The sequence below is a fragment of the Neolamprologus multifasciatus genome, chromosome 3 (genome assembly GCF_963576455.1).
Source record: "Neolamprologus multifasciatus chromosome 3, fNeoMul1.2, whole genome shotgun sequence".
NCBI lineage: Eukaryota > Metazoa > Chordata > Actinopteri > Cichliformes > Cichlidae > Neolamprologus > Neolamprologus multifasciatus.
The window spans coordinates 24,536,054-24,558,642 of NC_140441.1; the positions used below are offsets into that span (position 1 = coordinate 24,536,054).

At 40.5% G+C, this 22,589-nt stretch overlaps 1 protein-coding gene and 1 long non-coding RNA gene across 2 annotated transcripts in view; one reads left to right on the top strand and one right to left on the bottom strand.

The window, feature by feature from the left end:
- The window catches only part of LOC146522205 (alpha-2-macroglobulin-like), a 36,228-nt gene extending 15,966 nt beyond the window's left edge, over positions 1-20,262 (bottom strand). Inside the window, 15 exon segments of the mRNA XM_085155477.1 lie at positions 8,716-8,861; positions 9,009-9,072; positions 9,575-9,760; positions 9,762-9,803; positions 10,027-10,194; positions 10,278-10,387; positions 10,501-10,630; positions 11,422-11,545; positions 11,631-11,715; positions 11,807-11,972; positions 17,830-17,850; positions 18,199-18,251; positions 19,521-19,677; positions 19,837-20,017; positions 20,177-20,262. Coding sequence (XP_085011603.1) covers positions 8,716-8,861; positions 9,009-9,072; positions 9,575-9,760; positions 9,762-9,803; positions 10,027-10,194; positions 10,278-10,387; positions 10,501-10,630; positions 11,422-11,545; positions 11,631-11,715; positions 11,807-11,972; positions 17,830-17,850; positions 18,199-18,251; positions 19,521-19,677; positions 19,837-20,017; positions 20,177-20,256 — 1,713 coding nt within the window. The 5' untranslated portion in view covers positions 20,257-20,262.
- The window catches only part of LOC146522196 (uncharacterized), a 360,305-nt gene that overhangs the window by 177,684 nt on the left and 160,032 nt on the right, over positions 1-22,589 (top strand). The window lies entirely within an intron of this gene.

Sequence of the window (22,589 nt, forward strand, 5' to 3'; positions counted from 1 at the left end):
AGCTGCCGGAGGACACCGTAAAGAACATCGCCTTCGACAGAGTGCATCGCTTGGGGGGCGTGAGGTCGCGGACCGGGAGACCACGTCCTATTGTGGCCAAATTTGGTCAATTTAAACAGAAGGAACAGGTGAAGAGTTGCGGCAGGGAACTGAAAGGAACGGACTTCAGCGTGAACGACCAGTTCCCCAAAGAGATCCTGGAACGACGCAAGGTCCTGTTCCCAGTCCGACGTAGCTTCATGCAGAAAGGCTCCCGCGCTGTCATCGCCGTGGACCGGCTCTACGTGGACGGACAGCTCTACCGCGACCCCGGCACCACACCGTGGTTATATTGACTGCACTCCAGATAAGAACCCGCTACACTCTTTTCTTATTCATTCACACTTTCTCCTTTAACATGGGTTGAACCTAGTAATATCAGTATGATGTCATAGCAGATATAACACCGTCACCCTCCGTCATTACTTTAATTGGAATGTTTCCGTTTCTTTTCTTTTTTTGTTGTCGCTCACACTTTATGTGGTTTCTTTCTTTCTCTTGTCTTTCACTGCTGTGATCACCTACTTCCCCACTCACCTACAAACAACACCCTCTATTTCTCCATTTATTCGCACCACGATCACGCAAACACACACGCTCAACGGCAGCACATTTACAACAGCCTCACAGCAAGCACAGACTTACAGGACACATACGCAAGCCACGCTTGTTCATATTAGTGAATAGTCACACACATAGTCAGACTTATGGAGCCTATCACCACACTTTTTTCTCTTTCTATTTACAAACAAGTGATGTTTCCACATTTTCTCCACCCGTCTAAACGGAACACCCAGCTTACATCATTAGACATACACACACAATTATGGGCATGCTGAGGTTTGTCACATGGAATGTAAATGGGGCTGGCACCAGAGGAAAGAGGTTAAAGATATTTAACCAGCTTAAAAAACTACAGGCAGATGTTGTTTTATTACAAGAAACTCACAGACCTGTTACAGGTTTAAACGAACTTAAAACACCTGAGTTTCCTAATGTGTTTGCAGCTTGTTATAATTCTAGACAAAGAGGAGTAGCAATTTTAATACATAAAAATGTTAATTTTACAGTACTTGATACAGTTATGGATCCAGAGGGTAGATTTCTAATTATTAAACTATCAATATTGAACAAAAAACTATGTATTGTAAGTATATATGGTCCAAATGTTGATGAACCCTCATTCTTCCACGGATTTTTTAGTGCACTCTCTGAACACCTTGATTGCACACTCATTCTTGGAGGCGACCTCAACCTTGGACTAAATGAAGAAATGGATAGGCTCAACACAACAGGAACTCAGCGCAATTGGCAATCCACAAATATAATCAAACAGTATATGAGCGACTATGGCCTTTGCGATGCATGGCGCTCCCTTCACCCCAACAGTAAGGAATATACTTTCTTCTCACATGTTCATCACTCCTACTCTCGTCTGGATTATTTTTTGGTCAGCAGCACACTGCTGAGTGACATTTCAGACACTGAGATTCACCCTATAGCTGTCAGCGATCATGCTCCTGTATCTTTAACACTAATACACAAGAATAATACTACGCCAAGTAAAAACTGGAGATTTAACACATCACTACTTAAAGATGAAGACTTTATTAAATATTTTAAAAAGGAATGGACTTCATATTTAGACTTTAATGACACTCCCGGAACATCTGCTTCTGTTCTATGGGAAGCAGGAAAAGCTGTGATGAGAGGTAAAATAATTTCTTTCTCATCACACAAAAAGAAAGAAGAAAACAAAAATATTCAGGAATTAGAAAAAACCATCAAATCCTTAGAAGAAGCCTACGCGTTCCACCAAGATCAAGAAATAATGAACAAAATATGCAAAACAAAACTAGAATTAAATGAAATTATTAATAGAAAAACACGATTCCTTGTACAAAGACTTCGCTTGCAGAATTTTGAACACAGTAACAAACCAGGTCGATTTCTAGCAAACCAGTTAAAAATAAATAAAGAAAAAACAACTATATGTGCCACTAAAGATTTATCAGGGAACACAATATATGACCCTGGAAGAATAAACAAGATTTTTAGGGATTTCTATGAAACTTTATATTCACCACAAATAAACCCGTCTAAAAATGAAATTGATTTGTTTCTTGACAACGTAACTCTTCCAAAATTACTAGACAGTCAAGCAATGGCACTGGATTCGCCACTGACGCCAGGTGAACTCCAGGAAGCCCTGATAAGTATGCCCATTAATAAAGCTCCAGGTCCAGACGGCTTTTCTGCAGAATTCTACAAAGAATTCTGGACAATTTTGGCACCAGTATTCCATGGAATGTTGCAGGAAATCAAGAAAAATGGCAGACTACCACCAAATATGAATTCTGCTAACATTAGTCTCCTGCTAAAACCAGGAAAAGACCCTTTATTTCCCTCAAGTTATCGTCCAATATCCCTTATAAATGTAGACCTTAAAATAATCTGCAAAGCTCTCTCAAAGAGATTAGAGAAAATAACCCCCCTCTTAATTCATCCTGACCAAACTGGTTTCATAAAAGGTCGGCACTCCTCAACAAATACTCGTAGATTTCTTAATTTAATAGACTACTCATACAATAAAAACATTGAAACCATAATATTATCTCTAGATGCAGAAAAAGCATTTGACAGAGTTAACTGGAAATTTTTATTTGCAACTTTACACAAATTTGGTTTTGGAAACTCTTTCATAAATTGGATAAGAATATTATACAATTCCCCAACAGCTCGTATCAGAACAAATGACCAGACATCCTCCAGCTTTTGTCTCCTGAGGGGCACCAGACAGGGATGCCCACTCTCCCCTTCACTTTTTGCAATTTTATCGAACCTCTAGCAGCAGCACTTAGACAGGCTACAACAATTAAGGGCATAAAATGTAATAACGTAGAACATAAAATCAGTCTCTATGCAGATGATGTGTTGCTTTTTCTGCAAAACTCACAAATCAACCTCTCTGAGGTAATTACTCTAATAAACTGGTTTTCAAGAGTTTCAGACTATTCAATTAACTGGCCAAAATCTACAGTTCTTCCCATTAACTGCTCCTTCCACAATTCATCTTCTGCCCCACTACAATCTGGAAATATTAAATATTTAGGTATTATTGTTTCTCCTAAGCTTTCAGACTTAATTAAATTAAACCACATCCCACTTCTAAAGAAAGTAGAAGGCGATCTGACTAGATGGAAATCTCTACCCATATCACTCATGGGAAGGGTCGCCACTATAAAAATGATGATCTTGCCAAAAATAAATTACTTATTTTTAATGATCCCTAACAAACCATCACAAGATTGGTTCAGATCTCTGGATTCACATATTTCTAAATTCCTTTGGAAAGATAAACCCCCGCGCATCAGCTTAAAAACGCTACAAAGAACCAAGGATAGAGGAGGACTAGATCTGCCTAATTTTCACCAATACTTCTTAGCCAACAGGCTTCAGTTCATCTCAGAATGGTTAAAATGTACCCTCTTAGATGAGCCCTGGCTAGATATTGAACAGGCACTATGCAATGATCTAGAGATTTCAGACCTACCATTTATTAGCTCAAACATCAAAAGACATGAATGCTTTAAAAGCATCAACATCAGCTTTTCTCTGTCAGCATGGTGGGAGTTTCTAAAAATAACGGAGTCTTCATTAATCCCATGCAAACGTACACCTATCTGGAATAACCCTGACATATTACAAAACAAAAATATGATTAATTTCCAGAATGGAGTTGTAAAGGAATTAAATACTTAGAACATATATTAGAGGGAACAGAATTATTCCATTTGACAGACTAGTTACACAATATGGGATCAACAAGAAAAGATTTTTAGAATATCAACAAATTAAATCCATAGTAAAAAAGAAATTTAACCTCAGTCAAGTTGAATTACAAACACCACCAAGTGTGGTTCAATTTCTTACTCTTAAATCCCCCAAACTATTATCTAAATATACAGAACACTTTCTAAAATAGATGAATCAATATCCCTTCCTATTGCAAAGTGGGAAGCAGATTTATCAGTCAGCTTAGACCAAAACGTCTGGTCTCAGATTTGCTTAAAAACCTTTAAATTTATTAAAAATCCCAATCTGCAATTAATACAATACAAAATACTGCATAGAGTGCACTATACAGGTCATCGAATGTTTAAGATGGACTTTACATCCGCCAACAACTGCTCACACTGTCAAGGCAATACACCAGACAGTTACATCCACGCTCTTTGGTTCTGTCCACCAGTGCAGAAGTTTTGGCACGAGATATGTGAGGACTTATCAAAGTGTCTGAAATGTAAAATTCCAACCTCCCCTTTAGTATGCTTGTTGGGAAATTTGGATGATGTCACTACAGAAATTAATACAGTCCACATGGTTTTTATTGCCCTATGCATCGCCAAGAAAACGGTCCTCATGAACTGGAAAAATAAAAATAATCTTAATTCTAGCCAATACAGAAACTATCTAATAGATCACATTAGTCTCGATATAGCCTCTGCCACCACATTAGATCAATCCCTCTGGGCTCCTTTGATCGGCTCCATCACCTAGCGGGGGTGGGGGGTCGTGGTTTGGTCCCGCCTTGGCTATTGTGGTTGATGTGGAGGTTGGGATGGGCTTAGGGCACCTGGAGGACCCCTAGAGACGTTATCCCTGGAGGGCTTAACCCGGGGGTTGTGTTCATAACCTGGTTAGTGGCTCTGGTCGCTCTCAGAGGTTGTTCTCCTCGTGGCCGCGTGCAGCGGGGCTGGAGGATGGTCATGTGCTGGCGGACGTAGGTTACTGGCCTGGTGGCCTGGCTGCCCCTGAGTGGATCCGGGGCGGGCGTGGGGGTTTGGGGTTCGGGGGTGCTTCGCCTCCGTGTGGGGGCTCTGGCTGGGCCTTGGGGGCTTCGGTCCTCGTCGGTGTGTCGCCGAGGTTGTGGGCGGGTGGGTGCACGGGGGCTCAGCCCTGGCGCAGGGGGCCTCTTGTGCATCGGCCTAACCGGGGGGCTCTTGAACTGGCAGGGAGGTTGTTCCATCTTTGCAGGAGTCCACTCTGCAGGTGGGGGAGAGACATAGGAGAGGTGGAGAATAAACTTAACCTGGGTGTCTGTGTCTTGTGTAGTCTGGGAGATGATTGAATGTTGGGGTGGGTACAGTTTCCTCTGCGGTGGGGTAGAGTGGGCTGCCCCGGGTCCTGTGGGGCTTGGCGGTGTTGCTGCCGTAGGCCCCGGTCTGGATGGGCCTGGGCTCCGGTCTGGATGGGCCTGGGCTCCCTTGCCTTGGTGGATACCAGAGGACGGGGGTGCATATTGGGGTCAGCGGGGGAGCTGGCCCTAGGGAGGGACACCCTCCCCTCCCTTCTTTTCCTCCCCATCCCCGGCTGCCTCCCTCTTCACGCTCCACCACACCCACCCACACAGGTAGGGCTTTGGGGTGCGGGTGTGTCACCAGGGTGCAGGGGAGACATTCCCCCCCCCTCTGTCCTCTTCTGGCCACCTGTGCCTCAATTTTATCTCACAACTTAGACATCCACATTACTTACACTCTCATAACACACACATATATATATATATAGGGCCTTGAGGGTGGGCACGTTAACGGCGTCCAGTAGACGGTCTGTGTATTCAAACCTGCCTCTGGCGCCGGTGCCCACCTCTCAATTTTAATTCCATGTAGACATTGAGGGTTCTCGGGAGGGGCCGTGCTAACACCTGCTGCTCTCTGGCAGCAGCACCATGCTCTCCCTTGTTTTAAATACACTTTAGAGCAACACGCAGCAACACTACACTTGAGCGGGAGGAGGGAGGTATGGGGTCTTAACACACCCCTGTTCTCTGCTAGCCATCGGGGCGGGGGGGCTGGGAAGAGATGCTGGCTGTCCGATTGGCCTCCCTGCTGCTGCAGAGCCTGGGGCGGTCTGCTTGCCTCCACCCCGGAGGGAAGGGTAACATCTCTTGGGTCTGGGTGCCGTTTCCATCTCTGGGGGTGAGGATACCTGGACCCGGGATATAGAGTATGTTTGGGGAGTGTGATTGTGTGTACATGTCCATTTACGTTTATTCCTGCGTTGGGTGAGTGCTGAGTGTTTGTATATGTGTGCATGAGGGTGGGAATGCATGTCTGTGTCTGTGTGTGCCTGTTTGTCTGTGTCTATATGTCAGGTCGGGTCTTAGACTTCACCTCTCTGGGAACTCCAAGGCCCTCCAAAGTGTGGAGGCCTATCTCCCCTCACCACACTCCCTGCCGGTGACTGATGCCCTCAGGGGTCGGTGCGTTGGTGGTTCTTGGTGTCCGGGGCTGGGCGCTCAGGTATGTACCAGCTCACTCCCGGTGACTACTTGGCGGGGCCTGGCGCCTGCTGCTCGGTCAGGCCTCTTCCGGGGCGCGGGGGGCCCTCGGGCCTCCGGCCTCTGTGCCTGCGGCTCGGTTCACTCTGGCACAGCTGGCTGCCGGCAGAGCCGGCGGGCACGCCGGTGCAGCCCCCTCTAGCTTCTGCCCGGTGGCTACTGGGTGACCCCTCATCTGGGGATCCTCAGCCCTTCCCATGAAGGTGGCACGGATGCCCCTCCGGTGGTCCTCCTTGGGCTCTTGCACTCTGGGGCCTCTGGATGTCTGGGGCCTGGATCTCCTCCATGCCTGCTTCATGCCCTGGGGGACGGGGCTATGGCTCTCTACATCCTCTAGCAGACCATTACATGGGGAAACCATCTGAATACAACCGCGCCGATCCACACAGGTGTGCACATGGGTGTTCACTATTCGTAGACTTAAATCACACCTTTCTTGGCTGCTACTTCAAAGCACATTGTGCGCTGTATGTCCTGCGTGCTGCACAACAACATTCAATATTTAGTATTTACTGCTGTTTACACTTAGCTAGATTAATGCGATGGTGTTGTGTATAGTATGTTGCATTGTTTTGTTTTTTTTTTTGCTTGTTTTCTATTCTTTCTCTCTCAACAGGTGATCCCGGAGATATTTTTTCTTCCCCCCTTTCTCACTGTCCCTCTCCCCTTCTGTTTTTCTTTTCCTTCCTCTTTCTTTCTCCCTTTCCTATCCCTCACTCATGTCTGTCCCGTCTGTAACAACTGAAAATAAAATAAATAATAAAAACAAAGGTCGATCAAATGGACCAATACGGCAATGCCATGATGATCCATTTGGCAAAATAAATCCATTGGGTATCCTTGTTGGTCTTCAGACAACAATTCTGACGGCTAAAGAACCAAATGGGACAGGCGAAAAAAAAAAAAAAAAAAAAAAAAAAAAAAAGAATTGACTACAGAAGTTTAAATGAGATTGCGATCAAAAGCAAATATTTTCTCCCGCTCATCAATTCAGCTTTTGAACCTGTTCATGGTGCCACCACTTTTTCTAGGTTAAATCTACACAATGACTATCATCTGGTCCCCCTTTGGTCACTCAAAGTATCTGGTCATGCCGTTTGGTCTCACTAAAATTCCCACAGTTTAGCAAACATTAGTTAATGAGGTCCTGAGAAACTTCTTGAATGTTTTTGTGTTTGTGTATTTAGACGACATCCTAACCTTTTCCAAGACTCTGGAGGAACATCTGGTCCAGATCAAATCTGTGCTGAAGCGTCTTCTCGAAACCGGTTATACGTCAAAGCGGAGAAAAGGGAGTTTCATTCATATTCAGTCACTTTTCTTAGTTACATCCAGGCAGGAGGGCAGGTGAAGACCGACCCAGCAAAAGTCCAAGCTGTTAGGGAATGTCTCACTCCCACATCTCAAAAAAAAAACCGTTCTCAGATTCGTCAATTTTTACTGCCGCTTCATCTGGAATTACAATCAGGTAGCAGAACCACTCACTCACCTCACCAAGATACCCTTCACCTGTACACAACAGGCCAAAACTGCATTCACCTGCATTCGCTAATACAGACGAATGCAGGTGTTCACCTGTGTTCATAGTAGAGGTTTATGCCTCCAATACAGGAGCGGTTTAATTTCCTGGGACATGGAGGAAACTATCCACTGTGCTCTGCTTGATGAACCTCTTTTTGCAGCCGGAGGTGGAGCTCGCATTCCATGAGTCCAATATCTACATTGCCATGTCATCTCGACTTGGACTCAGGAAGTGCTGCTCAAGATTCTCAATTGACCACGCCATAATGCAGATCGATTGAGAACTCCGGCTCCCAGGTATACTCCAGGGCAAAAGCTATGGCAAATACCTCCCGCAAGCAGGCCCCACGCAGCATTGGTCTCTATGAAATCAAGGCCATCATCAGCCGAACAGCAATAAAGTTAAGGCTCCCTGCATTCATGCGCATAAATCCCATATTCCACGTGTCCCAAGTCAGGCTGGGGAACTCCAGCCCTTTCTTCACGGTTTTGCCATATTTAACGCCCTGCCAAGTATCCCTCCTTTGGTATTTATTCTTGTGTTTAGAACTTGTGAAAACCACTATATTATCACTGTTTCCTGTGCTTGAATCTGCTCTTGGGTCCTCGTCCATGTACTGACCCCCAGGCACTTGTGACACACTGCCCACTCGATGTTTGCTAAAGCTGTGGCTTCCTTGTTGGGAGGGAGTCTGTTCCACTTCGATTGAAGTTTTTTAGGATTTTTTTGTATGTCATGGTTTCATATAATTAAACTTAACTTACACTAATCAATATATCTAGTACAGCTGCACACAGTTTACACCAACACATACCTTGTGACTGAAGCATTTCTCAGTAGAGAAGTCAGCGCTGTGGGCAATCACGTTCGTACTGGAAAGTACAACATATGCTACAATCTGGACGACTGGTGCCATGTCAGTAGAAATTCTCAATTTAAAGGACATCTCACCCTCATTCACTGAAACAAACAAGCATACCAAAAATAGCTATAATATCAATTTTATTTTAATAATCACCAAACTTTTTTTAAAAGTGTAACTGGATTTAATACCTGATATTACAAAAGAATTTCATGAACTCATGATTTGAGCCAGTCTGTACATACCTGACTGATCTTTAAATTTAATCTGTTTAAATCCTTGCATGACAATGGCTCCTCTGGACAACACCTGAAGAATATAGAAGAAAATGACACAAAATGTGTAATCCATCTGTGACGTTGTGCATTTTGCATCTCTCCCAGCTTTAAGTCCTGCCGGGAGTGTTTCAGAAACAGACAGTGCAGTCTGCTTGTGGTCTTTTATTTCGAAAATTGACTGGACTTTGGACAAATGACCGAACATCCTCCAGCTTCTGTCTCCAGTGGGGCAAAAGGCTCAGATGCCCCCTCTCCCCTTCATTGTTTGCGATTTTTATTAAACTAGCAGCAGCAATCTGATATAGCAATTAAGGGAATAAAATGCAAGAATGTAGAACATAAAATTAGTCTTTATGCAGATGATGTGTTGCTTTTTCTTCAGCATTTACAAACCACTTTCTCTGATGTGAATATATTAATAAACTCTTTCTGTTTCATTCGATAAAACTGGTAGATTTTCAAATGTTTTTTGTTTTTTGTTTTTACTTTTTTTTTTTTTACTGTGGATGAACTTGTGACAAGCAATAACTCACCAGATATACCACATCCATGTTAACTGCAGTTTCCCTCACTATAGTGTACTGAATAGATATATCCTCTTCTGCATCGCAGGAAAGGGGTTTATCCTTCATCTTCAGCTTCAGCGAGCTGAATGTTTTTTCATCTTGAGAAGGAGGTTGGGATGTATACACAGTGTGAAATCCTAAATCATAAAAAGGGAGTTCTATATCTTTGGAAGTATAGGGTTGGTGTCAGGGCTGCCTGAATTGTAGAAAAGAAACATACAGAATTTGATGAAGAAGAAAACACTGTGGAAGGTCACTGGAAGATGGAAGCTAATGTAAAATAATCTTAACAGTTTCACTATAGTCACTAATTACTATTGTAGCACCTTGGACAAGCGACATCAGAAATCATATTAAGTTAATGAAAACATTGTCATGTAACTTACCAATGTAACTTACCGATGTAATTATCTACTTACACGGAGTTTAATATCCTCATGAAAGTTATCTGTGCTGAATGAAAACTCAGCGACACCGTTGCTGTCAGTTGTTAGATTTTTTAGTAAACGTTCCGACCAACGTTCTCCTACAAACAGGTACACAGGTACTTTGGAAATGGGCGTATCATTGTAGTAAACTGCTTTAACCTGTTCAAACCACAACATTTCATTACTAAAACCCACATTATTTACACTACATTCTAAATTACTTAGCACAAATTTGAACTTACTTTTCCCTCCACATTTGATCCTGCTTCCCAAATCTTGGGAACATCAACAAAAGACGCTTTTCCAAGGACAAAAGAAATTCTTATTTTCATTTCTTGTTTGTGTGAAATGCCTGAATACGAAACCTCAATGTTAAAACAATGCACATGCCATATTTCCGCAAATGCACAATAACCTATCATTTAAAAAAAATGTAACAATTAAAATAAAATGAAAAATAACAACTGCAAGACTTTCCTGTTCCCTCCTCTTCCATTTTGGCAATGACATTCAGCTGATCTTTAAGGAATCTTTTGTTAATTTTGGTGAATATTGACATCTTGAACGTAACAGCTGCACAGCCTGTTCCATCAGCCTAGAAATTCCAAAAAAATAAAATATAAATAATTTTAAAAAGGCTTACATCATACTTTTATTTCCTAAGACCTGAAGTCTTTCATGGCATGCATTTTTAATTTGTCTTTGCTATTTGGGCTGATTGGGACCTGATGAATGTAAAAACAAAGAATTATCTTTATACTGATTTTGCTCTACAAGGGCCTGATATCCACATATAAGGAAATTCGTTTTAATTTCAATAGAACAATATCAGTATAATGTCATTGTAAGTGGAAATCAGGCTCTTGTAGAGCAAAATTTAGTATTGTGGTCTAGACAACCCAAAATGTGATGTCCACATTTGTGGACGCCAGGTTCTAGGAGGTTAAGCAGGTTGCAACAATTTGGACTTTGTTGCAGTTGCTTAAGCCAGTTGTAGCTCTACCAGTGTTACTAATGGAATAAATGACTTAAACTCATTATTTAATCATTTAGCTTGTTAAGACACACTGACACAAGCATCAGCCACAGAACATATTCATAACAGCAGAAAAAAAAATGGAGTCAGTGAATATTACTGAATCTGTAACCGGGTATTTTATAATACAGAATTAAAAATAAATGCCTTAAGGACACTAAAAATGATTTACCTAAAATTCAAGTTAAACTTGAAATTTTACTTGTTATATTCTCAAAATTTGGAGATAGATAAGATAATGATAACGTACTGCATTAATTACTGACATACAGAAACCTTCTGCATAGGCATGTGGTGTGCTTTTATCTGCACATTGTTTCAGGAGAAATTTGAGACTGGAATAACTGTACCCGTTTGGTCTCTGTGTGGCAGGGCGCCTCTATTGTGTGTTTCTTAGCAGAGGCAATAGAGTGTTCAAGAAGTCGGCACATCGTAACTGTAATACTTCCTGGAACAGGCTGTCCAAATGTGTACCTATTAAAATAAAAACAAAAACAAAACAAAACTCTTATTTGTGAGGATCTAAATGACCATTTGTCAAGAAAGGACTCCTACTTACTTTGCACATAATTTAATATCAACTTCTTCCTGGCCAATACTCACTTCTTCAGATACATTTACTGTTATGTCAAATTTGGGTAAAACTGGGGACAAAATATCAAAGTTAGCATCTGCATTGTATTAAGAATCTTTAAAAAGAGAATGTCAAAATATCTTTTTAAAGACCTGACTTACCATACTTTTCCACCTTGAATTTGTGAACAAATTTATCTCCACCCACAGACACTATTATTTTGTACGTTCCTTCATGGGCCTCAGAGTTCAAGGAATATGAAAGCTGCAATATTTTATTATTGGATGTTTCATTTAACCACTGTCCAATCCTGTTTCTATTGGGATTCTGTTAAATACAAGAGAAGTACGTGTACAACTTAACCTTTTCAATTTTTTGCACTTGTTTGCATATTAAAGAATATGTTGGTGAACCCTAAACGTTGTCTGGTGCATATATTGGTGTATGTATTTCTGCTTATTGAGTAAAAAACAAACAAATGAAAGTCTAATAACCTGGTATAAGAGAGAACTGGACTACTGCATCTTATCTGGTCTCCAGTATAGGCAATATAAAGTTGTGATCAAAATGTTACATAAACTTATCATAGGGAAAAATGTCATAGTGACTTTCATTTATTATTATTATTATTATTATTATTATTATTATTATTATTATTATTATTATTATTATTTCTGTAGACTGTTACTTTTCCAGGTTGAAATGACTATACAGAAAAAATAAATTATTTTGTATTTTCTCTAATTGGTAGCCATCAAGAATCTTCTGGCATAATTCCAGGTGGATATTTAATAATAACACATTTTATTTATAAAGCACCTTTCAAGACACCCAAGGACACTTAACAAACAACAAATAAACAAGAATAAAACAAATAACAGAACAATGATAAAATGAAGAACAATAAAAACAAAAGCACAATATAAAATTAGCAAACAATTAATTCACAGTGAATATACAGATTTGAACAGATGGGTTTTGAGTTGAGATTTAAACCAATGTTTCTTATATCTGGGGGTAGAGAGTTCCACAGTCTGGGAGCAGAGCAGCTGGAACCTCTGCTTCCCATGGTCGTGAGCGGAAAGAAGGCACAGCAAGCTGGATAGAAGAAGAGGATTGAAGTGAGCAGGCAGAAGAGGTAGTGCTTAACAGATCAGAAAGGTAAGCAGGAGCAAGGTTATGAGGATGAGCAGAAGACGTTTGTACACTATCCAGAATTTCACAGGGAGCCAGTGAAGTTCCTGAAGAACAGGGGTGATGTGCTGGTACGAGGAGGTTCTGGTAATAATGCGGACAGCGGAGTTTTGAACCAGTTAAAGCCTGTTGAGGGACTTTTGGAGGAGACCATGTAAGAGAGAATTACAGTAGCAAAGCCGGGCGGTAACGAGACCATGGACAAGAATGGACAAAGACTGGTGGGAGAGAGAAGGACGTAATCTGCTGATGTTGTGTAGATGGAAAAAGGCAGAACGATTGAGATTATTGATGTGAGATTTATAGGACAGGATGACACCAAGCCTCTTAACATGAGGTTGAAGGGAAAACCTCTGGAGTCATCAGTAGTGAGTGAGAAATGATTTGCCTTCAAAAGGTTGGATTTAGTGCCAATAAGAAGGATTTTAAGAAAATTAGAGCTAAATCAGGATTTCAATTCAGATATGCATCCTGTAAGGGAAGAAGCTGGGAGGGAAGAATCAGGTCTGCAGGAGAGATATAACTGGGTGTCATCAGCAAAACAGTGAAAAGTGAAGATCAAATTCACAGAAATGGTACCAAGAGGGAAGATGTATATTATGAAGACAAGGGCCTAAAGACTAACCCTTGGGGTACACCAGATGTGACTGGCAATAGATTGAGAATAGAATGATTTAATTTGAATAAACTGGGAGCGGTCAAGGAGATATGACTGAAATCAGGCTAGGGGTGTGTCAGAGATGCCAAGAGAGGAAAGTCTGCTCAGAAGGAGGGAGTGAGAGTTCGTGTCAAAGGCTGAGCTCAGATCCAAAAGGATGAGAATTCTGAGAAGACCAGAGTCCGCTCAGATTACAAGATTATTAGTAACTTTAAGTAAAGGAGTCACGTGTACTAGAAGGCCTATGGTACAAGGTGGATTAAGCACATCTATTTTAATACTCCTATTTATAGACTGAGTTCTTGTGTTTACATGTTATTGAAATTGATTATTTGTATTTTGTTCAGATCTGATAAGCATTTACATATTGCTCCATTTCTCAAGGGAGTAATATACTTATCTATACAGTGAGTTTATTTCTGATGGATGTGATGAATGTTTATCATAAAAGTGAATTATATGGCGACTATAGTTCCTGAATATTTGAAGCCTTGTGGAAAATCTTGAATCTTACTGAAGGTTAAACTGTGAACTTTGAACCTTGATATTTTAATGTGGTAAACATGACTGAACTGATAATGATTAAATTGATGATAGCTGATCTGAACAGTAGTTACTGCAGCGTGACAGTACTTTCATTTGTGAGAGTTATTCTTAAATTGGTTGTGACATATATTTGACCATTGTTTATAGGTCAGGTTTTTATATGGGGTGAATCCAAGGACTTACAGATCCCAGAGTGTTCCAGTTTTCACTGGATGGCGAGCCAATCCCAGATCCTAGGGGACAATATACATTTACACACACACTCATTTGCACATTGATGGACTACAATTCTCTGCTGTACAAGTAGTGCAGTAGGACAGACAATCACACACACACACACGCACTTCTCATTGGACGGACTCTGTTGCAATGCACCCATTTGTCATGGGCCCCACCGGTACCATTTGGACTTTAAAGACTAATTCTTTACTTCTGCACAATTTTATTTTATTCTATTTTTCTGCTACTTTGGGGGAAAAGTTTTTTATAAGTCTTTGTTACAATATGTTGTAATTCTGTATTGGTTACAAAAATCTCTTGAAAAAGATCTTAAAATGGCTTAAATTACTAAAGTTTTGAGTAATTAGTGAGGCGATCGTGGCTCAAAAGTTGGGAGTTTGCCTTGTAATCGGAAGGTTGCCAGTTCGAGCCTCGGCTTGGACAGTCTCGGTCGTTGTGTCCTTGGGCAAGAATCTTCACCCGTTGCCTACTGGTGGTGGTCAGAGGGCCCGGTGGCGCCAGTGTCCGGCAGCCTCGCCTCTGTCAGTGCGCCCCAGGGTGGCTGTGGCTACAATGTAGCTCGCCATCACCAGTGTGTGAATGGGTGGATGACTGGATATGTAAAGCGCTTTGGGGTCCTTAGGGACTAGCAAAGCGCAATATAAATACAGGCCATTTAAAGTTACTTTTAAGCCACACAACTGTGTTTTGTTTCTCTGTCATTCATGTACCAGAGCTCCAAGAGTTCTTCCTATTCTTCTGATATTAGCCCAAATTACTCATCACCTTGGTTATTATCCATTGGTACTGTATATAAACCCACATAAGTGCTACAAGTTTCTATACTGTGACATGAGTGAAAACCAGATTGAAATCTCTTGTAGATATTATTATTAACCAGGTGTGAAAGAAGTTGAGCTGCATCGTTTTTTCAAGTATTTTAGAAATGAAGGTTAGATTAGAAAGAGGTTGTTAAAGTTGAATGATAGCAGAGATGAGTGGGAGTAGAGAAGAGAGGCAGGATTTCAAGTCATTTATTTGACCATTCTTCTTAGCAGAATTGGTAGAATTAAGGTTGAAGTAAGACATTTTTAATAGAATTAAGAACAGGGCTTTCAGAAAGTAATGTAAGCCTGCCTTATCCATTCAGTTTTAGTTTGTGTTTGGGATCATTGTCTTGTTGGAGCAGTCAATTGTGTCCAAGTTTCAGCTGTCTAGCTATTCACTTCAGGTGAAGTTGAAGAATTTGGAGATACAATAAACCTCCTTCATTATTTCATCTGGTTTGTGCAATGTACCAGAACCAGGAGAAGCAAAACAGGTGATGCTATCACTGCTACTTGACAGCTCGTACAGTGTTCTTCGGTTTGAAAGCTTAACTCCTCCAAACATACTTCTTGTCACTGTGACCAAACAGCTCAATCTGTGTGTTATCTGTGCATCAAACCTTTCTCCAGAAGGCAAATGGCTCACCCATGTGGGCAGCTACAAATTTCAATCGAGCTTAAATGTGTCAGTATTGGAGAGATGTTTCTTTTGTTGTCTGCACCATCTTAAACCATGGTGATGTTAACTTGCCTCACTGTGGACAGTGAAAGGGCTCATGTTTCAGCAGTTTCCACTTCCCAGTTCATGTTGGGTTTGGGCCTTGGTGGTTCCTGGAAATCCTAATTTTTTTTTCATTTAAATGTGACAGTTTGGGTCTTCTTCTGGAACTTGGCAAAGTGTATATCCTCTTAAGCCCATACGCCCCGAGATAAGGGGGCAAAAGACAGGAGATCGGTTTGGCATTGGGGCTTAAGAGGTTATGTCATATGGTGTTGTGAAACAGGCAGGATGGAGGACCCAAAACACAAACCCTCAGACAAAAACTAAACTCAAAAATTGATGAGTTTATTGCTGGACTTAAGCAATACAAAACCAAAACAGGAATGAACTAGAACCAGACAAACAGGCAGAGCACACAGCCAGGGAATGAGCAAGATCGTGACAAGAAACAGAGGGGAGATGCAGACATAAATACACACAAACGAAGGGCAAATGAAGGTGGGAACACAGCTAAACGTAATCTAACAAAAAAGACGGGAGGCAAAAGTGAACATGCTGAGACAGGAGACTATCAAAGTAAAACAGGAAGTACAAGAAACACACACTAAGATGCAGACTGAGTAAATGAAGCTTATGGGCAAGTTCATCAAGGAAGATGGATGGCCTCACATCTATCTGCTTCCAGGTGCTGGGAATCTTAAGTTTTATTCTTCCACTTTCCCACGTTTTCAAGCTGTTTGTGTCATCACTGGTCTAGTCCAATCACCTTCTCCAGCCTTTTCCAGGCCAATCAGCATTCATAGCGCATACTTTAAATCTCACTGTGCATCTGTTTTTTTCCTTTGCAGATGCTGTTGTGCAATCCAACTCATCCCCATCCCCACCTCTCATCACTCAAGCTCCATTCAAGACACCTTCATCTCCACCACCAGTGTCTAAGCTCTGATTAATTCAGCAATAAATCATGTTCATTCTTGCTAATAATCTGTCCTCATTGAAACACAGGCAACAGGTGGAGTGAGAGAGACACGGAGACATGGCTGGCCAACAGGCAAAAACCTGGAGACCGAGACATGACTGGGAAATTGAGAGCAAGAGACAGAACTTAACACACCTAACCAGACATGAAAGACTGCACGGGGAGGCACAATAACAAAGGAGATGCTGGGGAGGAAACAGAGACAAGACCAAGAGAACCCTAAAGATAAGAAAACTAAAGCGACTTATGAATATAAATATAAACAGACAGAAACTCCACAACTAACACAAGGAAAATGGAAAATGCTGGGCAAAAAAACCCAGGATCATGACAGATTATACAGTGATAATGATCCTGTGCAGATGCAGATTTTTGCTCACCTCAAGCCTTCATAATGGGATTTCACAAATTTGGAGACAACATCACAGCAGCTACAGACATCTTTTATGCTGTCTATGATTTTCAGCCTTTTGAAAAACTGATTCAATACTTGAGCTATTCTTACATTCTACTTATAATATAATGTTGTATAGCTTCCTAAACCTCCTGATCTTTCTGTATTTTCTATTTCTTCCATTTAGTTCCCATCTTTCCCACCTTCATGTCACGCACTGAAATTGGAATGACTATAGCCAATGAGTGCCCTCTGTGGACTAATGTTTGAAGCTATACTTTTAGTTTTCTGCTAAAGCACCATGTTCTTCTCTATCCAGCTTTGATATGTTATGGTGAAGTTTAGGCTCCCAGTCAGCTGTTCTTCTACTTGTTTGTATTGTAATTATACAAAATAGTGTAATTATCAGTGCTGTGTGTTTAATGTAAAGGTGTAAGAAATAACCTGACACAATATATACTGTTTATATATCAACAAAATTGTACCACGGTAAAACACTGATATCAAAATCAGCATATAAATTTCAGAGTTGCTGCACTTTGTTGCGTTGTTGGCTTTAAGGAACGTTTAGACCCTTAACAAATCTATTAGATTTACATGCTGAATGTAAAAAAGAAACTAAAATGATGTGTGGATATTTTCTTACCTCAAGTTCAATGATGTTGCACTAAAAGGCAAAAAATCAAAACGAACAAAAGTGAGAAAATTGTTAGAGGAAATGATTTTCTCATACAGTGTCCTACCAATGTCTCTATTCAACTGCAGGCTTGGTAGAAATTCAAAAATATTAAATACGTAACACAATTGAACATAAAATGACTTTCAACAGTATGTAATTTTTTTAATGTTATTTTGTATACTCCAAGTGTTTGCTTGTTAAAGCTATTACAGAATAAGTAAAAAGCAATTTACTAAACACAGACAATACATTGTACTATCGATTTGTTAGTGCAAGTTGACTGATAAACTCAGAGTGATAAAAGTCAAGGAGGAAAGGAGGGACAGAAATACTCACCAGCTGACTGACAGGTCTCAACTTGGAGTCCAGCGCAACAACTCTGAAATGCACTTTGGAAGAAGTTCAAAGATTTTACACCTTAATGAGTAATAAATCCAGACCAAGAAATGAAACTGACGCATTCTCCAACATCATTACTGCCAAATAAGCAGCAGTACTAACATAATTTTCTCTTTGCTTCTATTCATAACAAGCTTAAAGTAAATTAAATGTGTATATATTTTATATTGCTCATCCTCGTGTCCCTTGCAGAGGCAAAGCGTGGAATGGACATGGTGGACTGGTGTGTCTGGTAGGAGCGAAAGACTTTCATGAAGCCTGAAGAGCACTTTAAAAAAAATACAGCAGATGAGAATCTGACTTCTCCGAAGCAAAATGTAAAGAAATGATAGCTGGCTTAAACGGGGTCAGAGTTTAAAGAACTTTATAGGACAAATCAGAATATTAAGTTGTAACCTAACAAAAAGGCCCATATAAATATTAATGATGTATTTGCACCTTCATACTGTACCAGACTTTCCTGACAGCTACAATAAGAGGATGCAAACTCATATTAGGATATGTTTGTGAACAAGCGGTATCTTTACAGAAATAACAAAAAGCCAAACTGCAGCTACAACTGTTATGTTTTGTCCGCAGTGTTTTAAGTCAGTCACTTTATAAACTGTTAAATACATTTAATAGGCATTTTTTAAAATAATTTATAGTTAATAAAAATCTGCATTGTGAAGCAGCATCCATGAATTTTGTCAAGGCTTCTGCATTTATCATAGAATCATAATGCTGAACAATTTAGAAAAACAGTTTGTAGCATATACTTGTTCAGACTGAAGGCAGAACAGTTTAAAAATTTAAATCTAATTGTTTCAAAAACAATAATGTGTTTCAAAGGTATAGGTGACACAGAGTAGTTGGATTGTGCAGCACTGCTGTATTTTTACGCATTTTTATTTACCTATTTAATGTTTAGATTATTCTGAAAAGAAAACATGAATGAATGAATGAATGTTTGCTGGAAATAGTTTCGGTGATTTGTACAAACATGGCCAGACTAACTTCAATTCACATTTTCAAAACTTGCTCAATAGTTTGTAATTATCATAGTTCGGCTTGACATGCTATCAAAATATCTGGAAATTATAGAAATAAAAGGTTTTGTTTTCGAGGGAAAGGGACATGTTCATGGTGGAAGTTCAATACGCCCCAGGAAAAGGAGGGGGGGGGGGAACTCCAGGCAGCTGGGGGCAGAAATTCTAAGAGGCTGAATCTGTATCAGAATAAGTCCATCTAGCTCTGATGGGTCATCAGCTCACTCTTACCTGTTTGTCCAGGGAGGTAGAGGGGTTTATCCGTCTGGATGAATGTCCTGGCCTTGTAGGCTTTGATCATGACTTTTCTCACTTCTTTTGAGTGAAATGTGTCTCCTCTTACCTCCACCTCAAAATCCAGAATCTTTTCTCCTTCCACTGAAGGAGCCTTTAAGAGAAGTATTTTAGAGGATGAGACACATTAATAAATAAGAATAAATAAATAATTGTGTGTTATGTTTAAAATACTTGATTGTATTCACCTGCAGTCTTTTTTTTATATATTAGAAATTACCAAGTGAATCAAAACCCATCTTGGGGAGCTCACCTTAAACTGAGTACAAGTATGAAACTCTTCATTGGATGTATGGATGAGCAGGGTTGTATTCTCCTCTCTGGACATCAAAGTGACAGTCATGACCACAGTCTCACTGGGCTGCAGAAGACTTGCACAGAATTTGGTCTCAGCTCCAGCTTCTATAACTGCAGGAATGGCCACCAGGTACTGCCTGCAGACACAGACAGATGAACATATAAAGCACTGACAAAGAAGGAAACCCTAAACCAGTACTCGTGCCAACTTCAACTACAACTTTGTGACTTTGTTACACACAAAGTCACAAAGCAAATAAATGCTATTTTTCTTTATAAAGAACACTTAAACTTACGGTTCAGCCACCGCTTGATCCACACACATCCAGCTCAGGAGGACACTCAGTGTCCATGTCAGAATTCTTGAACAGCCCATGACTCACTGCAAAGATTTTCAGAGTCAGTGTCTGTTAAATAGACACCCCCTCAACCACCATGCCCCTCCCACTTAGCACAGATGCTAACACCCATGACCAGCCCCGTCTGTTTGGTCTCCAGATATCTTAAAAGCACAAAAATTTGGTCATGCGAAAATTCTACAGGTCAAAAAAATCAAATAATTTTAAGATATTTAAGATGTAGGGTTTTTTGTCCACAGACTTGTTTAGCACCAGGTGCTGTCTTCAAAGCAAGTAGTAGTTTTTAAAAAAGTTTTTAGTTTTCAAATGTGTATTCCATTCTATTTATGCTAACACTGGAGAGAGAGAAGAGTTAATTTTGTAAGTATTGATGTTTTCCTAATATTTTACCAAAATCCAGGAAGGAAATGTGGTTGTAGTGAGTGAAGTGTTGTAACAACTACTGATCTGTAATGGCATTCTGAAATAACAGATAACATACATAACATACATATCACAGACGTGATACAGAGTAACACCATGAAGATGCTGATTGAGTATGAAACACAGGATGATCGCTGTGTTGTGAATTATGAAGAACGTGTCATAGATTAGTAGAAAGGTCACCCGAGCACAAAGCACTGTAAAAGTTTCACAAGTTTATTTACAGATTTAGGCAAGGGGGAACAGAAGCAGTCAACAGAGCAGACATTTTTAGCTTTTGACTTCCAGTAGTGGCATGCACACATGTGAATAGACCTCACGGTTCAGGTTTCGCAGCAAGATTTGCACAGAAACAGGCATTAATACAGGGCATCCATGCTGTTCTCCTAAGAATTTCAGGGCTTGCTCATATTCTCCTAGGGCAGGGGTCTGCAACCTTTAACACCCAAAGAGCCATTTGGACCCAGTTTTCACACAAAAGAAAACACTGGGAGCCGCAAATACTTTTTGACATCTAAAATGAAGATAACACTGTATATATTGTTTTTTACCTTTACGCTTTGTGTGAAAAACTAAGGTGTGTTGCTTATGAAATCTATGAAGTGCTACAGAGAAAATTTTATTTTATTTAATAATAATAATGATAATGGATTGCATTTATATAGCGCTTTTCTAGGCACCCTAAGCACTTTACAATTCCACTATTCATTCACTCTCACATTCACACACTGGTGGAGGCAGCTACAGAGATGCTGAAAAGCATGTTCATGGAAACATCGTCGGGTCTGTCGTGATATGTTTACAATGGAACTTCTGCTCCTGAACCTATGCGCACAGGGTTTGCAAATCGGGGCTGTACGAAGTCACTTTCATCTTTACGCAGGACTGTAAGCTGTCACCTGTGAGGCGTGAGCAGTGTTTGTTTTTAACATAGTTCACGACCCCTGACCTAGGGTGATGCCCTGCCTGGTGCTGGAAGACTGCGGAAGAAGTGGTTGCTTATTTGGTATCTGTTACTGAAACCAAGGCTCAAAGGAGTCCAGGAGGGCAGGCAGGATGACTGCAGCTTGAATTCATCACTCCATAAGATGTGCTGTCACTAATTTTTGGTCCAGTTCTTGAGTAATTGGCATCCCTCAGCATTTGAAGTGAGAACTTCCTTCTTTCTCCCTGTGACCTCCCTTGGACCTTAAGCTAGCAACACAGTGTGTGACAAACTGCACACAAACAGTTTATGTGTTTGCTGATGTTTGTTGAGCTGATAGAAGCATTGCATTTGAAATTATTTACCACATGTTACTCCCTTTGTGTTTGCTCATCTTTAGTAGTGCTATCTAGATGCTGAAGTACTGCAGCTGCAACTTTTGGACACCATTGTTGTATAAAAAAATAAATAAACAAAAAAAAAATACCGTCCCACTTTAACCCCTGACTACAGCACCCAGTTTTGCCTCTTTTTATGCGACATCCGCTGACTGCCTTTCATGTGTTACTGTTTAGGCTCAAATCGGTTTGGTATTTGAAGGCCCACAGTGACATGAAATAATAACTCCCCTCAAATGTGTTAAACCAAAAGTAAGGAGTCTATTTTAAAAATGTAAGTAGAAATTAAAGACACTGGTTTAAAATGTAGGGAGTGAAATTAAAAAGCAGTCAAAAAAAGACAACTACTCAAGTAAAGTACAGATACCTGAAAATTTGACTTAAGTACTGCAACAAATTTTTGTACCTTGTTACTGTCCACCTCTGCTCAGGGGGCTGCCTTGTAAGTGTCTCATGCCATTTTTCTATTTACTCTTCTCGTTATACTTTTGGTCAGTGCAGAAAGAATGTTTAACTGCAGCTATCTGTTCATTCTGACTTTTGTAATATGTTGTTTGGCCTGGATACACTTCAACTGGTTGGATAGCGTCCTACCGGGTCTGTC